General features: G+C 40.2%; 1 protein-coding gene across 1 annotated transcript; it reads left to right on the top strand.

The window, feature by feature from the left end:
- Window positions 1-2,779: 2,779 nt before the first annotated feature.
- LOC132182639 (Amidase family protein) lies at window positions 2,780-17,709 on the top strand. The gene is made up of 10 exons (XM_059595941.2): window positions 2,780-3,298; window positions 3,430-3,741; window positions 4,135-4,314; window positions 4,443-4,537; window positions 6,250-6,325; window positions 6,501-6,578; window positions 7,007-7,100; window positions 7,179-7,228; window positions 16,388-16,501; window positions 17,173-17,709. The coding sequence occupies exons 1-10, from the start codon at window positions 2,795-2,797 to the stop codon at window positions 17,263-17,265; spliced, it is 1,596 nt and encodes a 531-aa protein (XP_059451924.2). The 5' UTR covers window positions 2,780-2,794; the 3' UTR covers window positions 17,266-17,709.
- The last annotated feature ends 5,099 nt before the right edge of the window (window positions 17,710-22,808 follow it).

Raw genomic sequence — 22,808 nt, forward strand, 5'->3', positions numbered from 1 at the left:
TTTATAAGCTTAGGGAAGTCCTAGAAGCCCAAGTAAACTTATATAATTCGGAAGTCTGTCTCTCAGTCAAAATAGAAGTCTGAAATCGGACTAGGATTCGTCCAGATTTGTGTCCTTTAATTGCGGGGCGATTTTGGCATAGAAACTGTACGAATTACGAAAATCCTATTTCACAACAAATTGTAGTATTTTGAGCTAGCTTTCCAATGCCGTTTGAATCACTTCAATCCGATATTTTAGCGGAGAGTTATGGTCAAAATACTAAGACGTGTGCAGAATCTGAATTTGAATCCGATCCGAAATCTTATCCAATCTGAACTTTAATCTGATTTAACCTTTTCCTTAGATTTGGTTAGACTTAACCACACAATCTAGGTCTTCTCAAAGTATGCTTTCTTCGAAACTTCGCATTTTTCTCTTTAAAGCTGCAGTTTTTCTTCAATGACCTACAATACACTAAAAACACAAAACTAACACAAAATATTAAATAACGACACAGCTAAAGGATTAACTAATGTAAATAAAGGGGTCCAAATATGCAATATTTGGCACTTAGCAGCCATTATATTGCACGTACCGGTGTACCATGTTATACGATGCATCTTATCAATCGATTATTAAGATAGTTACCAAGTTATTTAAAAGAGTAAATATGCTCATATTATGCGCGTGCTCAATCAGGTGACATATTGCATGTTTTTAAGGAAAATAGTTGTAAATATTTACTTACATCATATGCTCGTTTGAGTCGTCCAAGATTCCGAATCCCTGTTATAATGAAATATGGCTATCATTATACGCAGTGCTAGAGGGTTTACTAAAGACACAAAAGGTCCTAACCGAATACGCCTAGCTAAAATGTCACAAAACCCTACTTTCATGCATTATGGGCTCTGGTTGAACGTTCTGTCCAAGGGGCAAACATTTGGCCAGAATAGGTAGAGAACGTTCAGGCAGAGTAAAAAATGCAAAGTTTAGGCTTCTATACTCAGGTCATCATGCTAAAAATTACACCCTAGGCTCTAAACTAGTTCATTCAACATAGTGAAGCATGATGTACAAGAAAACCCAGGAAATAAATGAGCGTTCTAAACCATTTGAAAACCACTATTTTCCTCTAAGGGGAAAAGGGCACACAAGCCATGGCATCTTTAAAAACTTGAAGAAAGCAAGGATAATAACAAGATAACAAAAAAGCTTGGTGAAAGTTTAAGAATTATCCTGAAGGCAGCACAAATCCTCCAAAACCTTCTTCTAGCTCTCAAGAAATTCTCTTCACTTTAGGGTTAGGGTTTCTGGTGTAAGGGGAGGCGTGCTCCCTTCTGCAGAAGTGGAGAATTGGTTAAAAATGCTTTTTAGACTTTTTGGTACTATGGCGAATGTTCGGTGTAGTATTACACAGTGGTTCTATGGTTGTAGGTTGAACGTTTAATCAATACCTATTGGGTCAAACTTTGGTCAACGAACGTTTGCTGTGGTCCCCTACCGAACGTTCACACTAAGGACATGGTCGAATGTTCAGCATGGTGCCTTGCCAAACATTCAGCCAGAAAGTTAAAGTTGGGTTTTTAAAGCTATTTTCAAGTGAGGGCTTGGTTAAGGGTTAAGACACTCCTCTGGAGATTAAAAAAAAAAAAAGGTTTTCTAGGCTTAAGTAAGACAATTGCTTTTTGGATAAATCATTCTTTGGAAATTTGAGGCATCACAATCACAATTTTATTGGAGACTGTAAAACCCTTGTTTTACAGCCCATTTGAATTGAAGGTTTTCTCTTTTGTTTTTGTTTGTTTTTTTGAATTTATATGGATATTTTATAGAGAAATGATTGGTGTCAATAATTTGTCAATATTTTTGTCATCTTATCTTACAAATCAATCATTAGATTTGTGGACTCCATATAAGTCAATGATGTACTCCATAAATCTAATGATTTATCTATTGAATATGTAGGAAAATATGAGGAAATTATTGACACCAATCATTTCTCATTTTTATATTATTGAAAAAATTTGAAAATCATTTTTATTTTTTTGTTGACTTTGAAGGGACATTGTTTTTTTTTTTTTTTTTAGGGTAAATATATTATAAGTCCCTGAGTCAACCCGCCAAAACTAAAAAATCCCTAAATTTTTTTCTTCGACTTTTTACTCTCTGGGTCAATCGAAATGCCAATAAAATTCCTACTGTCAAAATTGTGTAATCGCTGTTAGTCCAAATCAAAATGCACCGTTTTGGTCATGTTAGTAGAATAGTTTTTTATTAATTTAATTTAAAAATTAAATATAAAAAAAAATTTGAAGGGGTGTCCAGCGGTGGGGTTGCCACCCCTAGCCACCCCCAAACCCCCAGGGGTTGGCCCGGTGGTAGCCCCACCGCTGACCCCTACAATTTTTTTAATTTTTTATATTTAATTTTAAAATTATTATGTTAACGTGGTAAAACGGTGCATTTTAATTGGGACTAACGGTGATTACACAATTTTGAAGATAGTGATTTTATTGGCATTTCAATTGACCCCGGAAGTAAAAAGTCAAAAAAAAAAAAATTAATAATTTTTTAGTTTTGATGGACTAACTCATGGACTTATAATATATTTACCATTTTTTTTAATAATTAAATGAGACATTTACACAATTAGTAGTTTATAAATAGTTTGAAAATATATGTAAAAATGATGGTACTATTCACAACCGACCCGGTTCTATTCCCGACCCGAGCGCAAATTCCCATCCCCAGTTAAAGTTCGACTTTCCTCGCCCACTCTCTGTGTGTCCCTCTTTTGAGTAATTGGAAAATGCTATCAACACTTCATCCTCCTCGCTCCCTCTCCTCTCGCTTCCCTCGATACATATCGTCACTCCCCGTCACCCTCTGCACCCTCACCGCCCAATCCCCGCCTTCCCAAATCCTCTCCATCCGCCATGCCCTACTCTCCCGCCACGTCACCGCCACCCAGCTAGCCGAGTCCTACCTCTCCCGCCTCCGCCTCACGGAGCCCCACCTCCGGTCCTTCCTCCACCTATCCGACGCCGTTTCTCAGCAGGCATCCCGCATTGACGAACGGATTGCCGGGAACGAGCAGGTGGGCCCCCTCGCCGGCGTCCTCGTGGCCGTCAAGGACAACATCTGTACGGCGGATATGCCCTCCACCGGTGGGTCACGCGTGCTCGAGGGCTACCGCCCGCCGTTCGATGCCACGGCCGTCAGGAAGATCAAGGAGCTCGGGGGCATTGTGGTTGGAAAGACGAATCTCGACGAGTTTGGCATGGGGAGCACCACCGAAGGCTCTGCTTTTCAGGTCCTAAAATTTTATCATTGCCTTTCTGAGTTTTCTGAGATTTGGTTAGTGTTTGGTATCGAATTAGGCTTTTCAAGTAGTTTGGTAACAGGAGTTGGTTTACTCAGGTGATGCATGTGTTCATTCGTTAGGTGACTGCAAACCCATGGGACGTGTCTCGGGTGCCAGGAGGATCATCAGGAGGCTCAGCTGCGGCTGTTTCCGCCAGGCAGTGTGTGGTGTCACTGGGAAGCGATACCGGTGGAAGTGTCCGGCAGCCAGCATCGTTCTGTGGCGTCGTTGGATTGAAGCCCACGTATGGACGCGTCTCAAGGTATGGGCTTATGGCGTATGCATCGTCCCTTGATGTCATTGGCTGCTTTGGATCGTCGATTGCCGATACTGGGATTCTTCTTCATGCAATTTCTGGTCACGATCGACTTGATGCCACCAGTAGTAAGCGAGTAAGGGGCTCTTATACCCTTGTTTTGTATGTACAAATATGGTCTTTTGCATACTTGTAAGTGACCAAATTATGACCAAGTTTTATATGTAGCGAGTGAGGGATTGAGTTTGTGTATATGTTTTATCTTTGGTATATAGCTAAAAGTGGGTTGATTTCTGCCACCTGAAGATATACCTGGTATGTTTTAAACAAGAAGCCGCCTAATCTTGTTGGTGTACATCCTGCATTGTGTGACTTTATTGGTTTTTAAGTAAGAGTTGTTGATCTGAATATAGTGCTGTTGAAGACTACGATATTAGGATGACATGCATTTTTTTTGAGTGTCCTGTGTCTAATGTGATGTCATTGCATTGTGTTCTGTTTTAATTTTGTAAGATGTTTAACTTTTCAGGAGGTTCCTGATTTTGCATCTCAATTTGCTTCCACGGATTTTTTGGAATCTAAACCATTGAAGGGACTAAGGGTTGGTCTGATACGTGAAACTCTTGATGATGGTGTTGATAGTGGAGTGATATCTGCAATACGGGGTGCTGCTTTGCATCTCGAGGACCTAGGATGCTCTGTGTCAGAGGTCGACTTTTTATAGTTTATATTCCTTGAATGAACCATTTCCTGCTCTAACTTCTCTACTTCATTCCAGAAGTTTATGCATATTCTTTTAACATCTTTTAAAACCTTCTGTGAATCTTAAAATTGTAGATCTCCTTACCATCTTTCTCCCTTGGGTTGCCTGCTTATTATATTCTTGCGGCATCTGAATCATCTTCCAACTTATCACGTTATGATGGTGTTAGGTAATATGCTGAGAACTTATCCTACAATGATGATATATATTTTTTCATATGGTCTGCATATATACTCTCTCTCTCTCCATACACACGTGTACTTATATGTATTAATCAATTTGCATAAATAATGTTATGTTATTTCTTAGGTTAGAGAGAGAGAGAGAGAGATGCAGCACAAGAACTGAGGGAAAATACTGTTTATGAAACACTTTAGCAGAGCTTTATATTAGGTTATTGATGGGTTTTTGAGTATTTTTTGTTCAGTTTAAAGCAAGGATCATAATCGATTGTTTTTAGGTTAAGGTTTTGTTTTCTTATAAATAGAAGATTATAAAATCATTGTTAGATCGCTACTCTTATGATTATCAAGAAAAATTGTCTTTGGCTTGTTAGTTCCTTTGAGAACTCTTAAAGGTTTTGCTTATTTCAACACGCTAAGAGCTTTCCCAGCAGCTCTCCTAAAGCTGCTTCCCTTCCTAAAATTTAAGGAAAATTTTGAAAATACCACAAAATCACACGTGTAGCAGGTTCTTCATGTGTTCTGTAGCAATTCTCACGGTTTATTAGAATCATAAAAGGACATTCTCTCTCCTCTCTCCTCTCACACCTCCTACAACACATCCCTTGTACAATCACCGAAACACAAACCCATCAACCCCACCTCCAATTTCATCTACCATCCCACCATCAATCCAAAGCTAACAAACAATTTTGCAACTTTCATTGCCATTCAGTTGTGACCCTCCAGAAACAAAATAAAACACCCAACCTTTAACTCCTCTGCCATTGACGAGCAACAAAAAAAGAGAAAAAGATCAAAAGATGAAAAAGGAAAAAGAAAAAAGTAGGGGGTGGGTTGACCACCTCCAAGCCGGTCAGAGGGGGTGACCAAACACCCCTTGTTTTTTCCTATTATAATTTTTTTTTTCTTTTTGATTTTTTTAATATTTTTGATCATCAAAATATTTTATTATAGAAGAGACTTGTCTAATTTTGATTGGGGATGATGTGGCCCATCGGTGGATTCTATCAAGATTTCAAATGTCAAGTCAATGTGGGGAGTGATTTGCCACCTATGCTTACCATGGGGAGTTTTAAGTCATTTTTCAACTTGAGGAAGATTATTGCAAATCGGTGCAACCACAAGGACTGGTTTTGTATTTTTCTCTTAAAAAAACTTAATATAAACTATGGGGCCATATGCATGATAGTATCTTTGTTAAGATTGGATTAAATGGAATTGTGAATTATCAATTATAAATACACTGCGAAGTAGCTAGAGATTTGTGGGTATCGGTTTTCAGTCTTTTCTAGATAGAGTTGGTCATGCCTCAACAGTGGAGTTGTTGGCTAGTTGGAGAGGCGGGTTTGGTAGCCACCTTTGTACAGATGTTTTGAGGATGGTTCCTCTATGTTTGATGTGGTACATTTGGAGAGAATGCAATGCTACCAATTTTGAAGATTGTGAGTGAATGGTGACAGAGTTAAAAGCTTTGGTGTTCAAAACTCTTTATGGGTGGATGGTTGCTCTCAATAGTTCTCGTTTTTCTAATTTTCTTGAATTTATAGATTTGTGTTTTTGCTCTTCTCCCTAGTTGGGTGTCCCTCTTGTATGGTCCATGTTGCACCACTTTGCGCTTTTTAATAAGATTGAATTACTTATAAAAAAATACATAAGCAAGTGAGTTATCATTTTTGTTATCTATATCAATATCCAGGTATGGAAACCAAGTCACTGCTGGCGAGCTAACCTCTCTTTATGGGGATTCTCGATCTAAAGGATTCGGTCCCGAGGTACATGAACTTTAGGTGGCTATTCATACTTTTGCTTGGGTTTTGAAGATCTCATTAACTGGCACATAATTACTAGATTTCATTGAACTAGTTGTTACTTAGCATTAAAGGAAATCATAAATTAAAGTTTTACCTGTCAGTGGCTTTGAATAAACCTATGTCTACATTTCTGCAGGTCAAAAGGAGAATTTTAACAGGAACATATGCCCTTTCAGCTGGTTATTATGATGCATATTACAAGCGTGCCCAGCAGGTACTACAATCATAGTGCTATTTGTTTTCATTTAATCAGTGTAATTTGTTTTCTTAACCTGATTAAGATGATTTGGTAATGAGGGGCACCCCATATGTAGAATTTCTATGTATTTTTTTTTGGATAAGTAATTATGATATAAAAGAGCGCAGAGGGGCGCAACCCTGGCATTATAGAGAAAAAAAATACCAAATCTGAACCATGGACTTGGTACCATGGATAATAGGCTTAACTGATGTCAACCTTGCGACTCTTTTATTTCTAATGACTGTAGTCTTATTTTTACAACATTGATTTTTGTGGATATCCCAGTCATAAAAACATTTATCGTAGTTCTTTGGTGGTTCTTTTATATTGATATGTTTTCTTCATGATCCTCTGGAATTACGGTGTTCAAGAAGAAATTTATGATTGTAATAGTCTTTTAGGTGAGGACCATAATACGGAAAAGTTTCAAGGCAGCATTGGATGAAAATGACATCCTAATTTCACCTGCTGCTCCATCTGCGGCTTATAAGATTGGTATGCTGCTTCTGTCTTTTGTTTTTGTGTTAGTAGTGTGATTCTTTCATAGTGGATAACCACTTTTTATGTTTACAGGTGAGAAAAAAGATGACCCATTGGCAATGTATGCAGGAGACATCATGACTGTGAGCATTTCAACTCTTTTTTATCTTCTGCTATATTTAATGTTTTTTATTTGTTACTTGTTTTGTCATATTTTTTCTTTCTTTTCTCCATGGATAGGACAAAGAGAATGGAGAGAAACATTTTTTTTTTGATAAGTAATGTTGTATATATCAAAAAAAGCATAATGCGCCTCTAAGTATACAGAAAGTATACGAAGGAAAACCCTCAAAAATCCACAAAAAGAACACCTTATACAAACCCTAAAAACCAAAGAATCCTAAAGAAACCTTGTGCCCTAAAACCCACAAAAGCCCTAAATACAATTGACCATACTAGAGCCACGACCTCTAGCCTCAAAATTAATGGAGCATTCCAAATTTTTGAGCTCCCTCTTCCCCTTAACCTTTGGAGCAAAAACGTCCTTTTTGGGCTCCCGCTCCTCTTCAGTGACTGAGAAAGTATCCAAAAGACTTTTCTCGTCACCTCCACAAGACAAACCCACAATGGAAGCGAATTTCACCGCATCGAGCATCTCCTTGGAATAACCCTCCAGCCCCTCCACCGGAGTTTCCGCCACAACCTTGGCTAGCAACTCCTTGTTCTTATTCTTATGCAGCTGCTATCTTATTCTTCACTCTCCGGGAATACCCCAGTTGAGACTTGGAGACAGAGGAATAAATAGGAGCATCACTCTCCGTCGTGCGAGGATAAGGTTGGCGAAGTCTCATACCTAGCTCAGCCACTCCATGGGAACTGTCATTCTTAGAACCCTGAATTGACGAAGACGCCACCTTCACCACAGGCAGAGAAGGAGAAACAATTCTCGACCCTAAAAACCCCTGTCGGATCAAACCTTTCGCCGGTGCAGGGTGCCTATTAGTCTTATCAGGAATTTCCTCCATCGCCAGAGAAGCATAAGCCCCCATCGGAGAAACAAAATCACCTGCCATAGAAAAAGGGCCCTCCCTTCCCCTGCTTAGTGGGCTTGCCGGAGAAATAGAAGCCTCCGCCAGAGAAACAGAAATGACCGCCATAGAAGCAGGAGCCTCCTCCAGAGAGAGAGAGGCCACTGCCAGAGACATAGGGTCCTCCTCTAGAAGGACAGAGATTTTTGCCGGGGAAGATGCAGAATGCTCCCTAACCCTACATAGAGTACTCACTAGAGTAGACTGTCGGACCTGGATTCTCTCCGACAAGAGCATTCTTCGATGTGGAACCCAAACCCGCCACAACCTCAACATCGGTGTGTTTAGACACCCACAGAGATTTTTGCCGGGGAAGATGCAGAATGCTCCCTAACCCTACATAGAGTAGTCATTGGAGTAGACTGTCGGACCTGGACTCTCTCCGACAATAGAGCATTCTTCGATGTAGAACCCAAACCCGTCACAACCTCAACATCGGTGTGTTTAGACAACCACAGACTGGGAGGAGATAGACAGATTGCGCTCCTGCCGGACCTGGACCCAACATTGGCAACTCCACTACCATCGCCGATAAAGCACGCCATCGCCGGATCCAAGCCATCGCCCGTAAGAGGCTCTGGAGGATCATTGTCCTTGAACACAATTGAACCCTGCCGGTCTTCAGACACCAGCGGACCCACGCTTACCGTCGCAGGGGCAAAAACTCCATTGGGCACATTAGAGATGCTGCCAGAGACAACAACAAGGCCCATCGAAAATGAAGCCATCGGCGATAATACTCTGCCCTGAAGTGGCTTAGTCTGAGCCTTCATCTGCGTTTTGCAAGGAGGCTTAAGACGCGCAGCGGGTTTGGGCTTTGGAGAAAGCCCAAGCCCGAAACCCTTGGGGCCTTTCAGACTATTTAACACAACCCTTATCTTTTTCCTTAATGGAATTCCTTCAAACCCTGCTTGAAGGCCTTCAAATAGCCCAGTAAGTATACGGTCCAGCTCTGAATGGAATAACCCTAAAAGATATTTTACCCATTGCTTGACAGAATTGCCCCTCATCTTCTTCGTAGAGCCAGCCGCCAGCAAAGAAGAAGACTCCGAAGCGCCCATAGTCTCCAGCTTCTCTAGCTCAAAGCAATCCACCGTGACCCGCTGCTCATTCCCACCATACCCCACCTCAAAACACGCCGTCAATGGGAAAAGATCCATGCAATGTGAAGACCGCCCCTTCAAACCCCTATAAACCACCTCAGGGCAAGGCTTCGATTGTAACACCTCCGCAAAGGATCGTCCTTGAGTACATCCAACAGATGCATCTTCCCAAGCAGTCTTGATCTACTTGGTCTGCATCCTCGGCAAAGAGGGTATCTCAAACTCCAAAGACGTAATCTTCCCTTCGGGAGGAGCCATCATAAGTCGCAGCTCACCCGCAAATCGACGCCAGTCCCGCCCATAACGGCCCTCTGAGAGCTAGATGACTCCTTTACATCCACCCTCCGCATAAATGGACACCTCCAGGAACCTTCCTGCCTTATTACCACCCCATGAACCATCATAACTTTATCTCCCTCACGGTAAGACTTGGCGATATTAGCCTTCACCTGACTCGCTGCTTCCACCGTATCCGCCAACCAAGAAGAACATTGGTTGCTCGCAAATATAAACCCTATGAAACCTTTTCTCCTTTCCTCCAAACAAAGGTCAGGAGACCCTTCCTTTGCTGATAAGCAAAAGGTTTTTGCTTCAATGGAGAAGCGACGTTCCATCACAAACTCGCCGAACCCTCGTGCGTAGCGCCTACATGCGCCACCGCTAGGGCTAATTGGGAAAGAAAAAAGAGGAGAGAGAACAAAGCGTTTTTTCACGTGCTTGAGCTTGATCTTATAGACATATGGAGAGAAACATTAAAAGGACCTAAACTAGATTAGTGAGAAAAGATTTAAATGTTTATCAGAATTTAATTGCCAATAGCAACCTAATGATGGGAATGAGGTTGTGGATAAAGTAATTTGTTTTTTTAAGTTGCTGGGGAAGGAGAGTATGACTTGGTTTTACGCCACGGTGGAGGATTTGGCACAAAAGACTGAGGCGAAGGACTTTGTCAAGTCGACTGGGGAGGGGACCAAGGCTCATACAGCGACAATCTAATAAGTCCGGCTTCATGGTGGTGGAGGCGTATGGGGGTGGTGGTCGTTGAGGCTCCTTTGTTGTGCTGGAGGGACGAGAAGGGAGAGGTGGAGAATTTTTCGCAGCGGAACTGGGCAAGGCAAGCCAATGACATGGGTAATTCTCATCGGCTTCTCTGTGCAAGGAGTTTACTTTAGGCAGCCCTCCCTTCGTGGAGGTGCTAGGCGGGGACGGAGAAGCCCCCGATTTGCTCAACAGAGAATGATTTGAGGTCGGGGAAGTCTCTAATAGACCCTCTGATTTCTTGCATGGATTATGATGTTAATGATGTCCGGTCATGTCTCTATGCTACGGATGCAATGGGTAATAAGGAAGGAGTGGCATGCATTAGTGGGATTCTTAAATCCCTGAGTAGTCGGGTGGTACTTTTAGAAGGGGAAGTGGACCGGAAGCTGGGTTTAGTGGATGAGGGCTTGGGCTCTTTTGGGTTGAAGGATGTGAAATTTAATAAAGGAAAGGCCCAATGGGTGTTGTCAACTCCTCTTGCAAGCCCTACTCCTAAAAATCAGTGCTTTGATTGGTGAAGAGAAATAAGGGCCCTTTAGTGAAACATGCATTTTGCTTGAAGCCAACTTGTAAATGGGTCAGGAAAGCTCGGGTTGGGGAAGCCCATCTCACGGGTTTTGACCTGACTGTGGATATAGGTCGAAGGAGCTTAGTTTCGGGTCTTGATAGTGCCGCCCAAGCTAGTGGCTCACCGGTGGATCTACCGCGAGTCACTGCCAATTTCGTTGCTGGAGTGCGAGTGCCCATTGGTGATGCGACTTTGCAAGCTGGTAGCTCGTTGCTTACGGTGGACGGTGAACTCACCTGTGGCGTGTCTTTGCAAGAGGCTAGCTCACTGGTGGATGCATCAGTAGTCGTCGAGGCTGATGAGGGAGGTGGCGTAGATCTCTTCGGGGTTGTTGTAACTCGTTTTGAACTTCCAGGGTTCTCTCTGACCATGGAGGATCCACCGTTGCTTTGGTCATGTAACTCTGGCTCTCCTCCTTTCCACTCAGATTTCGCTGGTGAAGTGGTTGAGTTGACACCCATTCTACTTGGTCTCTCCAATGCAATGTTCGAAGATTGGTTTGCACCCTGTGAGTTTGTCTAGCCTGGGCAGACTTGGAAGCTTGAATATTTTTGGGGGGCTATGCCAGTTTGTTGATTCTTTCATCTCCTCTTTGGAAAGGGGAGTTGCAGGGGGACAATGAATGAATGTGTAGGGATGGATATTGGTATGCTTTTTCTAAGCTAGCTGGGGGTGAGAAGGTATTGTTTAGTTGGGGTGAGAAGGCAAGTGAGCAGGGTCCTTGTCTGGATATGGACTTGCTCTCTAACGTGGAGCCTACTCCATTGAGATGTGTGCAGCAGTCTCTTCTAAGAGAGCAGCATGGTCTTTGCTTCAGATTGGGTGCTGCAGACAGTGGAACAAATCCGTCATATTGTGGGGCTTTCGTGTTGAGAGTTCTGAAGAGGAGCTGGTGGCCTTGTTTGCGGCCATGGATGCTAGCCAGTTGGAGTAGGTGTTGTCCTCATGTTCCAGTTTTGGGAAAAAAAGGCAGCAGAGAATTAAGAAGGTTAGTTTGCTCCATAAACTATGATGCGAATAATGGTAGTGCTAGCCACGGTAGAGTGATGGGGGAGGGCTGCTAATGGTTTTTTATGAAGCCTAAGTTGTTCTCTTGGAATGTAAGAGGATTGAATGAGGCTGACAAGGATATAAGAGTTAGAAATCTTCTTGGACAATGGAAGGCAGATATTATTTATTTACTGGAGACCAAATTGGAGTTTATTTCCAGCAGTGTTGTACATAGCTTGTGGGGGTGTCAGCATTTGGATTGGTTCTACTCACCTTCTAGAGGGGCTTTTGGTGGCATTTTGGTTGTGGGATAGGAAGGTGGTGGAGAAGATCGAAAAGTGTATTGGGGAGTGTACAGTAGCTTCTTTTAGATACATCGAAATGATTTCTCCTAGGCTTTTGTGGGGGTTTTTGGGCATAATTCCGATCGTGATAGAAGGTTATTATGGGAGGAGCTGGCTGGTTTGCTTGGTTGGTAGAATTTGCTTTGGTGCATTGGGGGTGACTTCAACGTTACCTACTATGGTGCATTGGTAGACTGAAGCTTGCTTTAGTTTCGGTATGATGGAGTTTTCTGATTATATTTCTGAGTTGGGCCTCATGGATCTTCCCCTTGTTTGGGGGGGGGGGTGTCTTTTACGTGGTCTTATAACAGGGACTCTCCCTCTAGGTCAAGAATCGATAGGTTTTTTGTCTCTTCGGATTGGGAAGTTAAGTTTCCCGATCTTTTTCAAAAAAGGCTGCTAAGATTGTGCTTAGACCACTTTCCCATTCTCCTTGATTGTGGTGATTCTCTGAGAGGCAAAAAATATTTTAAGTTTGAGAATATGTGCGACTTAAGGCAAAAGGTTTTGTGGACAGGGTAAGGCAGTGGTGGTCTTTCTATTACTTTCATGACTCTTCTAGCTTCATTTTGGCTAGGAAGCTAAAGGCATTGAAAACTGATTTAAAAATCTAGAATGAAGTTTAAGTTTGAGAATATGTGACTTTAAGGCAGAAGGTTTTGTGGACAGGGTAAGGCAGTGGTGGTCTTCCTATTACTTTCACGACTCTTCTAGCTTCATCTTGGCTAGGAAGCTAAAGGCATTGAAAACTGATTTAAAAATCTAGAATGAAAAGGTGTTTAGCAATGTGGAGTTTTTAAAAAATCTCTTCTGGTCATGTGTTCTGGATGGGTTGGAGGAGGTGAGAGCTTTAGTTGATGAAGACAAGTTGAGGAAAACCTCGGTTATTAGTAAATTGGAAAAAAACTTTATTAGTGGAGGAGATTAGTTGGAGGCAAAAGTGAAAGGGCTCTTTGGCTAAAAGAGGGTGACAAATGCACTAGGTTTTTTCATCAGGTGGCAAACTCAAATAGGAGAAACAACTCCATTGAAGCTCTGGTAGTGGATTGGTTATTCTCTTCTGGCCAATCTATTATCAGGGAATATGTTGTGCGATACTATGATAGGTTGTTTACAAAACAGTTCAGTTGGATGGCCTTGTTTTTTACTCCATATCTACAAAGTATGCATCGGGGTTAGAGAGCCCGTTTGAGGAAGTTGAGGTTTTAAGGTGGTGAAATATATGAACAGTGATAAGGCACCAATGCCTGATGGTTTTTCTATGGCTTTATTCCAAACTTGCTGGGATGTGCTCAAGGCTGACATTATGGGGGCGTTTCATGAGTTTCACACTAGTAGTAATTTTGAAAAAAGTCTTAATGCCACATTCATTCCAAAGAAATCCGGGGCTATTGATCGTAAAGACTTTCAGCTTATTAGTCTTGTGAGTGGAATCTATAAGATTATTGCCAAAGTGCTTGCCAATAGGTTGAGAAAGGTTGTGGAGAAGATTATTTTGAAATCTCAGAATGCTTTTGTTCAAGGTAGGCAAATCTATGATTCAGTTCTCATTGCAAACAAATGTTTGGATAGTAGAATCAGATTCGGTGAACTAGGGGTGCTTTGCAAACTAGACATTGAGAAGGCATATGATCATGTCAATTGGGATTTCTTGGCATATGATCATGTCAATTGGGATTTCTTACTTGTTAGTAGTTGTGGTTTTGAGGAGAAATGGCGCTCTTGAATAGCGCATTATATTTCTTCGGTGTGTTTTTTCATTTTGGTGAATGGGAGGGAAGTCCATTCGGTTTCTTTAGTAGCTCACGTGGTTTGAGACAAGGTGATCATTTTTCTCCATTTCTCTTTGTTATTGTGATGGAGGCTTTGAGTAGAATGGTTTCTGCCATTGTTAATGGGGTCTTCTTTCTGGATTTTCTGTGGGGTCTAGGCAGTTTGGGGTGGTTGACATCTCTCATTTGTTGTTTGTGGATGACATTTTGGTTTTTTGTTGGGCTAAGCCTGATCATCTTTACTTTCTACGTGCTTTATTTTTATGCTTTGAAGCTCTCCGGTTTGAAGATAAATGTGGCTAAGTCGGAATTGGTTTCCGTGGGTAATGTGGAGAATGTGGATGGGTTGGTGGGCATTCTAGGCTGCGGTGTTTCTTCTTTGCCTTTGAAGTATCTTGGTCTTCCGTTGGGGGCCTCCTCCTATAAGGCCAACGCAGACCGGAAGATCTTAGTTGTCCTTGGGATGGAGTTATTAAAAAGATCTCCGGTTGGCAAGTTGGAAAATAATGTACTTGTTTAAGGGTGGGAGGGTTACCCTCATCAAGAGTACGCTTTCCAATTTGCCAACGTATTTCTTGTCACTCTTTCCTCTCCCTATGGGTTTCTAATTTTATCGAGAAGCTTTATCGAGATTTCTTATGGGGCGGGATAGGAGAATGGTTCGAATTCCACTTGGTAAGCTGGTCCAGGGTTTGTTCTCCGATCTTTGAGGGAGGGTGGGGGTTTGGAACTTGCTGTTGTATAATCGTGCCCTCTTAAGGAAATGGCTTTGGTGTTATGTGCATGAGAGAAGCCTAGTAGAGAGTTGTAGTTGACTCTAAATGTGGTAGTTCGTGGGGTGGGTGGTTTTCCAACGAACCACTCCTTATGGCTAGGGTTATAGAAGAATATTAGGAGGGGTTGGGGATTGTTTTCAATTCACACCATTTGAGGTGAGAGACGGTGCTAAGGTGAGTTTCTAGCATGATTTGTGGTGTGGGAACATGGCCCTCAAAGAGGCTTTTCCAGATTATTTGGTATTGCTTGCACTAAGGATGCTTTCGTAATTGCTCATTTGGAGCTTTCTAGCGGTTCCAATTAGTGGAACGTAAGCTTTGTTAAAGCGACTCATGATTGGGAGGTGGATTTCTTTGCCTCAATTTTTAATTTGTTGTACTCAGGTAGAGCAAGAAAGGAAGGTGAAGACAAGCTTTGGTGGATCCCCTCTGAAAAAGGGTTGTTCATTGTTAGCTCCTTCTATAAGGTCCTTGTTTGTAATGGTGACATTCTTTTTCCTTAGAAAAAAAATTTGGCGGACCAAGGTTTCTTTGAGAGTAGCTTTTTTTGCTTGGTCGGCTGCCCTAAGAAAGATTCTTACCATGGATAACCTTAGGAAGAGGCATGTCCTTTTGGTTGATTGGTGTTGTATGTGCAAGATGGATGAGGAGTTCGTGGACCATCTTTTTCTACATTGTGAGGTAGCTTGTGCATAAAGAGTGCATTTTTCAGTTGTTTTGGGCTTTCTTGGGCTAATGTATGTTTGTTAGTGGGCAGATTGTAGCTCTTAGATTGCTGCTATATAGAAGATAGTGCCTTCTTGTCTTTTGTGGTGTCTCTGGAGGGAACGCAATGATAGATGTTTCGAGGATCGCGAGAGGACGTTGGCGGAGCTTGTCCTTCTTTTCTTATACTCTGTATTCTTGGACATTTGCTTTTTTAGCTTCCTTTGTGCTTAGCTTTTGTGATTTCCTTGTTCTCTTTTCTTCTCCTACTTAGGTGTTTATTTTGTATATTTTCTGTGTACCCAAGTTGTGTCTTTTGCGTTAGATTTTGAGTACTTGTAAAAAAAAAATGTTTTTGAAGTTGCTTTTCAGCGGTTAAAAAGTAGTGGAGAAAACACAGTCGGGTACCTCTGACTCTGTAGAGCAGGATGGAACTATAAGAACATGCTGATGCTAATTTTTAAGATGAGGATAGGATTTAAATGATATGCATGCCTGGCCTCCTTTTCCCCTCCCGAGATCTAGAATCTCTGTGCATTTACATGTAGTGGAAATTCCAGGCGGTAGGGGCCAGTGGCTATACTCGGGCAATTTTGACCGGTTATCTCAAACCTCTACGTTTTTTTGGATGGACAATCTGCTGTTTCTGGTGCACAAGGAATTGCATGAGATATATAACGCTTGATCTTAAATATTGTATTAAGCTTCCTGTTGTAGGTTCTGGGACACGAGGTATCATCATGAATTATTGACAGACACTAGTCAGATTTTGTTCTAACTCTTTTATTTTATGTCTGTGGTTGAATTTCTATACACCCATTGTTTGACATCTATGAGGACCATGACCAAGCTCCAACTATAAGCTCTTTTCCATGTTTTAGATTTGCTCAGTTGGTGATTTTGTTGTCAATACAGGTTAATGTTAACTTGGCAGGGTTACCTGCTTTGGTTTTGCCCTGTGGATTTGTTGAAGGGGGAGTTGCAGGCCTCCCTGTTGGTCTTCAGATGATTGGTGCAGCATTTGATGAGGTATTGTATTCTTATGTAGCAATAGATATTTTGATCTTAGAATTACTGCATAGTCAGACCTTGTTCTTCTGGTCCTTTGTAAGTGAGATGGGTTGCAACCTGTTATAGTTTTTCACTAATTAATTTAGTAAATGATTATCGAGTTAGTCTATTAACGAAAAATTAGAAAATTGGGGAGTGGTAAAAGAAGAATAATCTTTACTTTCAATGTTTTTTTTTAGATAAACTTTACTTACCAAACTAAACCTCTTTTTTATTTATTTATTTTTATTATTATTATTATTTTTTTAATGAGCTCACTATTCAAAAGTAACCCAACTGATGAGTGCTTAATTGATAATTCCACAGGGACCAAGTTGGTACAACAGCTTTTATTTAATAATCTCAAAGAGTTAATAATTCATACTTGATATCTTAGGGATTTTGTCATGTTTGAATTAACTATTAGCACATGTTTTGTGCTAATTGTTCGTGATTTACAATGAAACTTATACGTTAATAGATGCAAGGAGAGTGAAAAGATTACTTCTGAAAAGGTGGTGAATACCGAAGGCGTCCGCTTGCAAATTATACAGCACAACATTTGCATACCTTACCTGTGCTTATTGTAGTCCTCCATCATCATAACATTGAATAAAGGGCTGATATTAAGATTCGAGTGATGTTTGCAGGAAAAATTGCTGAAAGTGGGTCATATCTTTGAGCAGACTCTTCAAAATTGTAGATTCGTCCCTCCACTGATAGAAGATGACAGTGCATGGTAGCAACCCTAGGAAGGATCTTTGGTGAGGATTTGAAAACCTAGGCCAATTTGTGACACCTTTGTATTCATTGATTGAAGATTCCGGAGTCATCAATTTGAACATGACAGCATGCAGGGCCACTCCATTGATATAAAACAATTTTGGATGTATGATATGATATTGATAGGGGGTAGCATTGCCAATATTTTGGTATTTATTGGCTTTATTAATTAGAATTCGAATTTTCCTGGAACAGGCAGTTTCTGAAGCCATGTTTCCTCAAATGTAAAACTAAGATAGATACAGGTGATGATGAATGATGATATGGAAACCCAAGATCAAGCATTTATGCCCTCTTTTGATGGTTCCAGATGGGCCAGTAATGTAGTAATCTTGTGGAATTTCTGAGATTACTTTTAACTGTTAAGTGATAATAATCAACTTGATTAGATGCCATTTAGTTTTTGGGCTTGCCTTCTCTTCTCTGCTTTGTCAAAGTAATATTCCACTCTATACAAACATTGAAATAATCGATGTGAGGATATTTCTCACAACTATGTTCTATTATTGTGGACCAATCAAATCATCTGCTTCGTGCCAAAATTTATTCTTCCAATAAATTTGATTGGAAGAATTTACAAGGTACCAATCTTATTGGAAAAAATATATGCTTTTTGGCGTAGCTACTCAAAAATAAATGTGAAACAATAATTAATGGATATCTATTTATCCTATATTTTAGTTTGAGTTAATATGATTGTGTAACGAAAAATAAAAATAAATTTTTTTTTATTATTTATTTATTTTATTATTTATTTTATTTTTAATAATGAGAATTTCATTTCTGGAAGGAAATATGTGAATAATATAAGAAATTAAACAAAAGGATTTTTCAGAGTATGCTTTGATAGGTCTTGAGTTACGATATACCCTTTCAAAAAAAAAAAAAAAAAAAAAAAAAAAAAGTAATGATATACATCATTTTTTTTTTCTTCTAATTAATTAATACCGTACTATATCTCTCTTTCTACGACGCTTACATCTTCCTCCCCAAGACATAAGACTTCATCTCCAAGCCTGGCTTACATGGGATGAGGGAAGCATCCCTATGCCTCCCTTGCACTCATCGCTGCCTCATGCGCCTCCATCTGGCCGGCCATCACTTTCGGGTGAGTAGATCTCATGCGCCTGCCTATGGAATTCACGCTCTTTGTGTCCTCGCCATCTCCGCTGCTGGTGCTATTGTTTTTTGAGTTTAATAATTTATTTATGCTGTTTCTTTGTTTTTTTATTTATGTTGTTTCCTTGCAGGTGTCCGAGTAGGATTGAAGGGTAATACCCCTATATGTGTCCCTTGCTCTCGAGGTTCAGATAGGGTTAAAAGGGTTTCCCGACGGTCATGCCCTTACTTGTACCTTATCTAACAACCTTAATTGATGACCTCTTATTTTGGTGTTTGTGCCAAGAATTCATAGGGTCATGTCATTTATTTGATGCATTTCATTTTAATTTATGTTTACCCGGATTGTTTTGACGCTTATTGTTGAGCGGTCCAACCCTTTATTTTTATTTTTTTGTAGTTCTTCCTTGTTGTACTTATAAAAAAGAAATGAATCCTTGTTGTCAAAAAAAAAAAGAAAAAAAAAAAAAAAAAAAAAAGAACTGTTAATCAGTCGACGTTAGCCAAAAAACAAAAGACTTATGAACACACACGTCTCAAGCTATGGAGACTCATCTAAGCTTTAGAGAAAGTCTCATCTCAGAAATGATCAATAAACTTGAACTCTCTTATTGATTCCTAAAACCGTTGATACATCACCTTATAATGCTCTACCAACTCACTACAAAACAAAACCTATATAGGACACAATTACCAATCAAATCCTAAGGTCATCATAAAGAAAGTTCTAACGTCATATAGGACTTACCAAAAAAAAAAAAAAAAACTCCTTTAGAAGGACACTGAAAAAAAAAAAAAAAAAATCTCCTTACATAGGCGGTAAGGGCTTCAATATTGAAGATTGGACTTAGCTACAAATTAGAAGGAAATTCAATATGAAATGCATTGGAGTATTTACTCCAATAAACCCTAATCCAAAGTATTTACTAGATTGTGTTTGGCTTAAGAGAAGGGGCTAATAGGTTTACCTAGTTCATTAGGGTTCACTAGAAATAAGAATTTTGACTTTTGGTTCGGACTGAATGTTCGAAGCCTAGTACACCAAACGTTTGAACGAAACCCTAGAGAAGAACAACCACGCATGGACCACTCGAACATTTGACCTTAAACCTCTCTCCGAACGTTCAACCATGGAGCACCCGAACGTTCAACCTGCAACTCAAGAACCGTTGGGTAATAGTACACCGAACGTTTGGTTGCTTAGAGACATCATAAAAGCAGCCCATTCTTATCCATATATTTTCTCTCTTATAAATACCCCACCCCCTTCGATTCTTAGCACATATTTCGACCCTCTTGCTTAGTGAAACTCTTGTGTGAGAGAGTGTTCTGAAGAAGAAAGATGTGTTCTTGGTGGTTTTTGCTCTCGAGGAAGTAACCTTCTAGGCCTAACTCATTTCTTACCTTGTTGTTATTTTGTTTAAGTGTTTTACATGACTAACTTTGTAGGTTTGTGTTATTGGTCAGGTTCTTAGTTTAATGATAGGTTAACATTTTGATGATGTTAGACGTAATTTCTTCTGCATAGAGGTGCTATTTTGGGGTAGGACTCTGTTAAGGATCGTGTTAAGACCTTAAGATTTGCTTAGAAGTGGTGTAGTGGCTCGTTGGCTCGAAATGAGTTTTTTATTCAGTACCGAACGTTTGACCCTCTATGTCCGAATGTTCAATGATATGGTCGAACGTTCGGATAGAGGACGTTTGAACCCCTCTATCCGAACGTTCTATGGTTAGGAAAAAAGTATGTGAAAGAACAACAAGGATCGTGTTCTACCCCCAAATCAAATGCATAAGCAATTTATATAAAGAAAATAAATTGCAATACCCAATATCACCAAATAATCAAAGTATGGAACTAAGCCAAATAACAAAATAAAACATGCACAGCGGAATTTAAAGCAACATCACCAATACAACACAAAGTTTGTTTACAAAGTGAAAAACCCTTGAACTCCTCAAGGTAAAACCACTCCGGGGCAGCCAAACCCAGGAAATCACTAGATGAAGATTCACAGTTATAGAATAGAAGATACTCACTCCTTGGAGGACCTCTAGACTTTGTAAGAATAAGCATCCCAGCTTCTCTCCATCGTGACCATCTTCAAGCAATGACTTTCCTTACCGACCCTTCGGTAGGCTTCCTTCACCAAGCATCCAAAGTAGCAATCTTTAAGTAGATGAACGAACAAGGCAACACGCTAACAATCAACAACCCAAGTGGTAGAAAGCTTCAAGCTTCTCAAGAACTCCACTTGCTACAACATTGGTGAAGCATGAAAGAAAGCATGGCTTCCAACCCAATCCCTCTTTAATCAACATAGAGAGGTAATCCACCTTCTCTACAGACTCTCCCGTATTATTTTCGTGCTTGGAGGTCTAACCTTCCTAAATGAGCACCCTTTTCTCTATATACAAAGAGAAAGGGAAAACTTCTCATAAGCTGAAAAAGTCATTTGGGGAACCAAACCAGTCCAGGTATTCTAGCAATAACTTCTTCCTCCAAGTTCCAAATGACGTAAACTCAACGGTTCTGGAAATCTCTTTCCCAGATGTACAACTTTGTCTCTAATGAGCATCTTCAAAGTCGTATGTTTTATAGGTCAAAATCAGCTTTGAACGTTCTACAGAAACCAACAGCGTCGTAACAAGAAATCAACTTCGTTAGGACGGGAATTGGCAGTGACTCCCTGTTTTCCCGTTAGGAGCTGCGTTATGACACCCAATTAACGGGAAAAATATTTCCAAGTGATGCCCAAGAGATGTCCGGGTGATGTTTGGGTGCCGGAACATTGTAGAACACTTCTGTAAACACATCCAATGCTTTTCCAAGAGCAATGGGAAGAAACATTAAGGAAGAAAACCAAGATACCATGGAAACTATACCTCACGTCTTGACGGCATCCATCAAAGACGAAATCCTTCTTCATGTATTAATAGGAAATGATTTCTGTCATGACGAAAGCCCAAATGACTCATCGACGTCATGTGTCCCATCTTGTTGCTCTATTTGACGAGAACCAGGGAGTCCAACTTTGGTCCCATTACATGCCCGTCCTATCAAGGCTTCTGACGAGAAATTAGTAGCTTTAGTTTCACTCCCATTGCATGCCCGTCCTAACGCAACTTCTCATGAGGAACCAGTAACCTCCTATTACATGCCCATCTTGACGCGCCTCTGACAAGGACACAGTAGAGACCTCTAACAAACATCCAATCTTCACCTCGACACTTGAGAAAGAATGAGAAATTACAAACAAATGTTTTGCTCATTGAATAAGGCCAAAACTGATGATAGGCAATTTCTCATATTTCAAAAGTGTGGAACCTCTAGAGGACTTTGAAGAAGCTTCATAAGGCACAAGTGAGTACAAACTTACATGGATACTTGTTATTATTTTTTCCACACAGCATGATTATTCTATACATATTAAACATGCATATTTACAACTCTCTTGAAATACATTTTGGATTATTATGAACTCTCTATTATGAAAATGTGTGCTGATTAAGCAGATAATGAAAATGATGAGATTGGTAAAAAAATGTAAACAACAGTAAGAATGCCACATGTGAAAGAATTTAAACAGAGAACCACATATAAATCAAGCATGTGTCAGAAAGCATATCGAGCCAAGATATCTCATCTAATGTTAACTCCCTCTTAACATGAGCAACCTCTCCCTCACAAGTGTCTTCACAAATCACATTCTCTCAATTTCTGTCAACACAGGCAAATGAAGGAACTTAAGTGGCATCACTTGTATCGTTGGAAGGTATAAACAAGGGAGTACAAAATATCATAGTAGGAACACAGAAGGCTCAAGTCAAGACATACACTATGAGCACACATCACAACATGAGAGCATGATATGCTCAACTATACACATGAAGGTGCAAGTGAGTCGAAAGAAACTCCTATTCAAAAGCCCAATTCATGTCATCCAAACAAGGTTGAGATACATGAAAACATAAAATTAGCACAACTAACATGGCATTTGCAAAATCTCAAGCACATACCATCAAGACCATAAACTCACAATCACAACATGTGAATGAACAATTGCAAAAACTCAACACACAATCAAAAGGGCAATTGTCACCAATTTCACATATTATGGGAATATGAAATGAGAGAAGCAAGAAACAAATTAACATGTTATCAAGATACGCTGCATGTGAAAATGCAGTTTCAAAACAACCCAAACATGTTAAAGTATGGAAGATCCACAATCATAAATTGTGAACTCTACATTCTCCTAAAAAACAAATCCAAAGAGGAGTATCAAATGTGCGAGATAAGAACATGAAATTCCAATCGTACATTTGAAACATACGAGCATGTGAGTCGAGGAGCCCAAAACATTTAAAAACAAAAGACACACGC

Source organism: Corylus avellana, chromosome 5 (assembly GCF_965113065.1).
Source record: "Corylus avellana chromosome 5, dhCorAvel1.hap1.2, whole genome shotgun sequence".
Lineage (NCBI taxonomy): Eukaryota > Viridiplantae > Streptophyta > Magnoliopsida > Fagales > Betulaceae > Corylus > Corylus avellana.

What these genes read in the sequence shown, in the direction of transcription:
- LOC132182639 (XM_059595941.2), top strand. Translation starts at nt 2,795, where the DNA reads ATGCTATCAACACTTCATCCTCCTCGCTCCCTCTCCTCTCGCTTCCCT. An exon ending in ATCTGCGGCTTATAAGATTG is followed by an intron (nt 7,101 to 7,178) that starts GTATGCTGCTTC and finishes TTATGTTTACAG; the next exon opens with GTGAGAAAAAAGATGACCCA. An exon ending in ATGCAGGAGACATCATGACT is followed by an intron (nt 7,229 to 16,387) that starts GTGAGCATTTCA and finishes TTGTCAATACAG; the next exon opens with GTTAATGTTAACTTGGCAGG.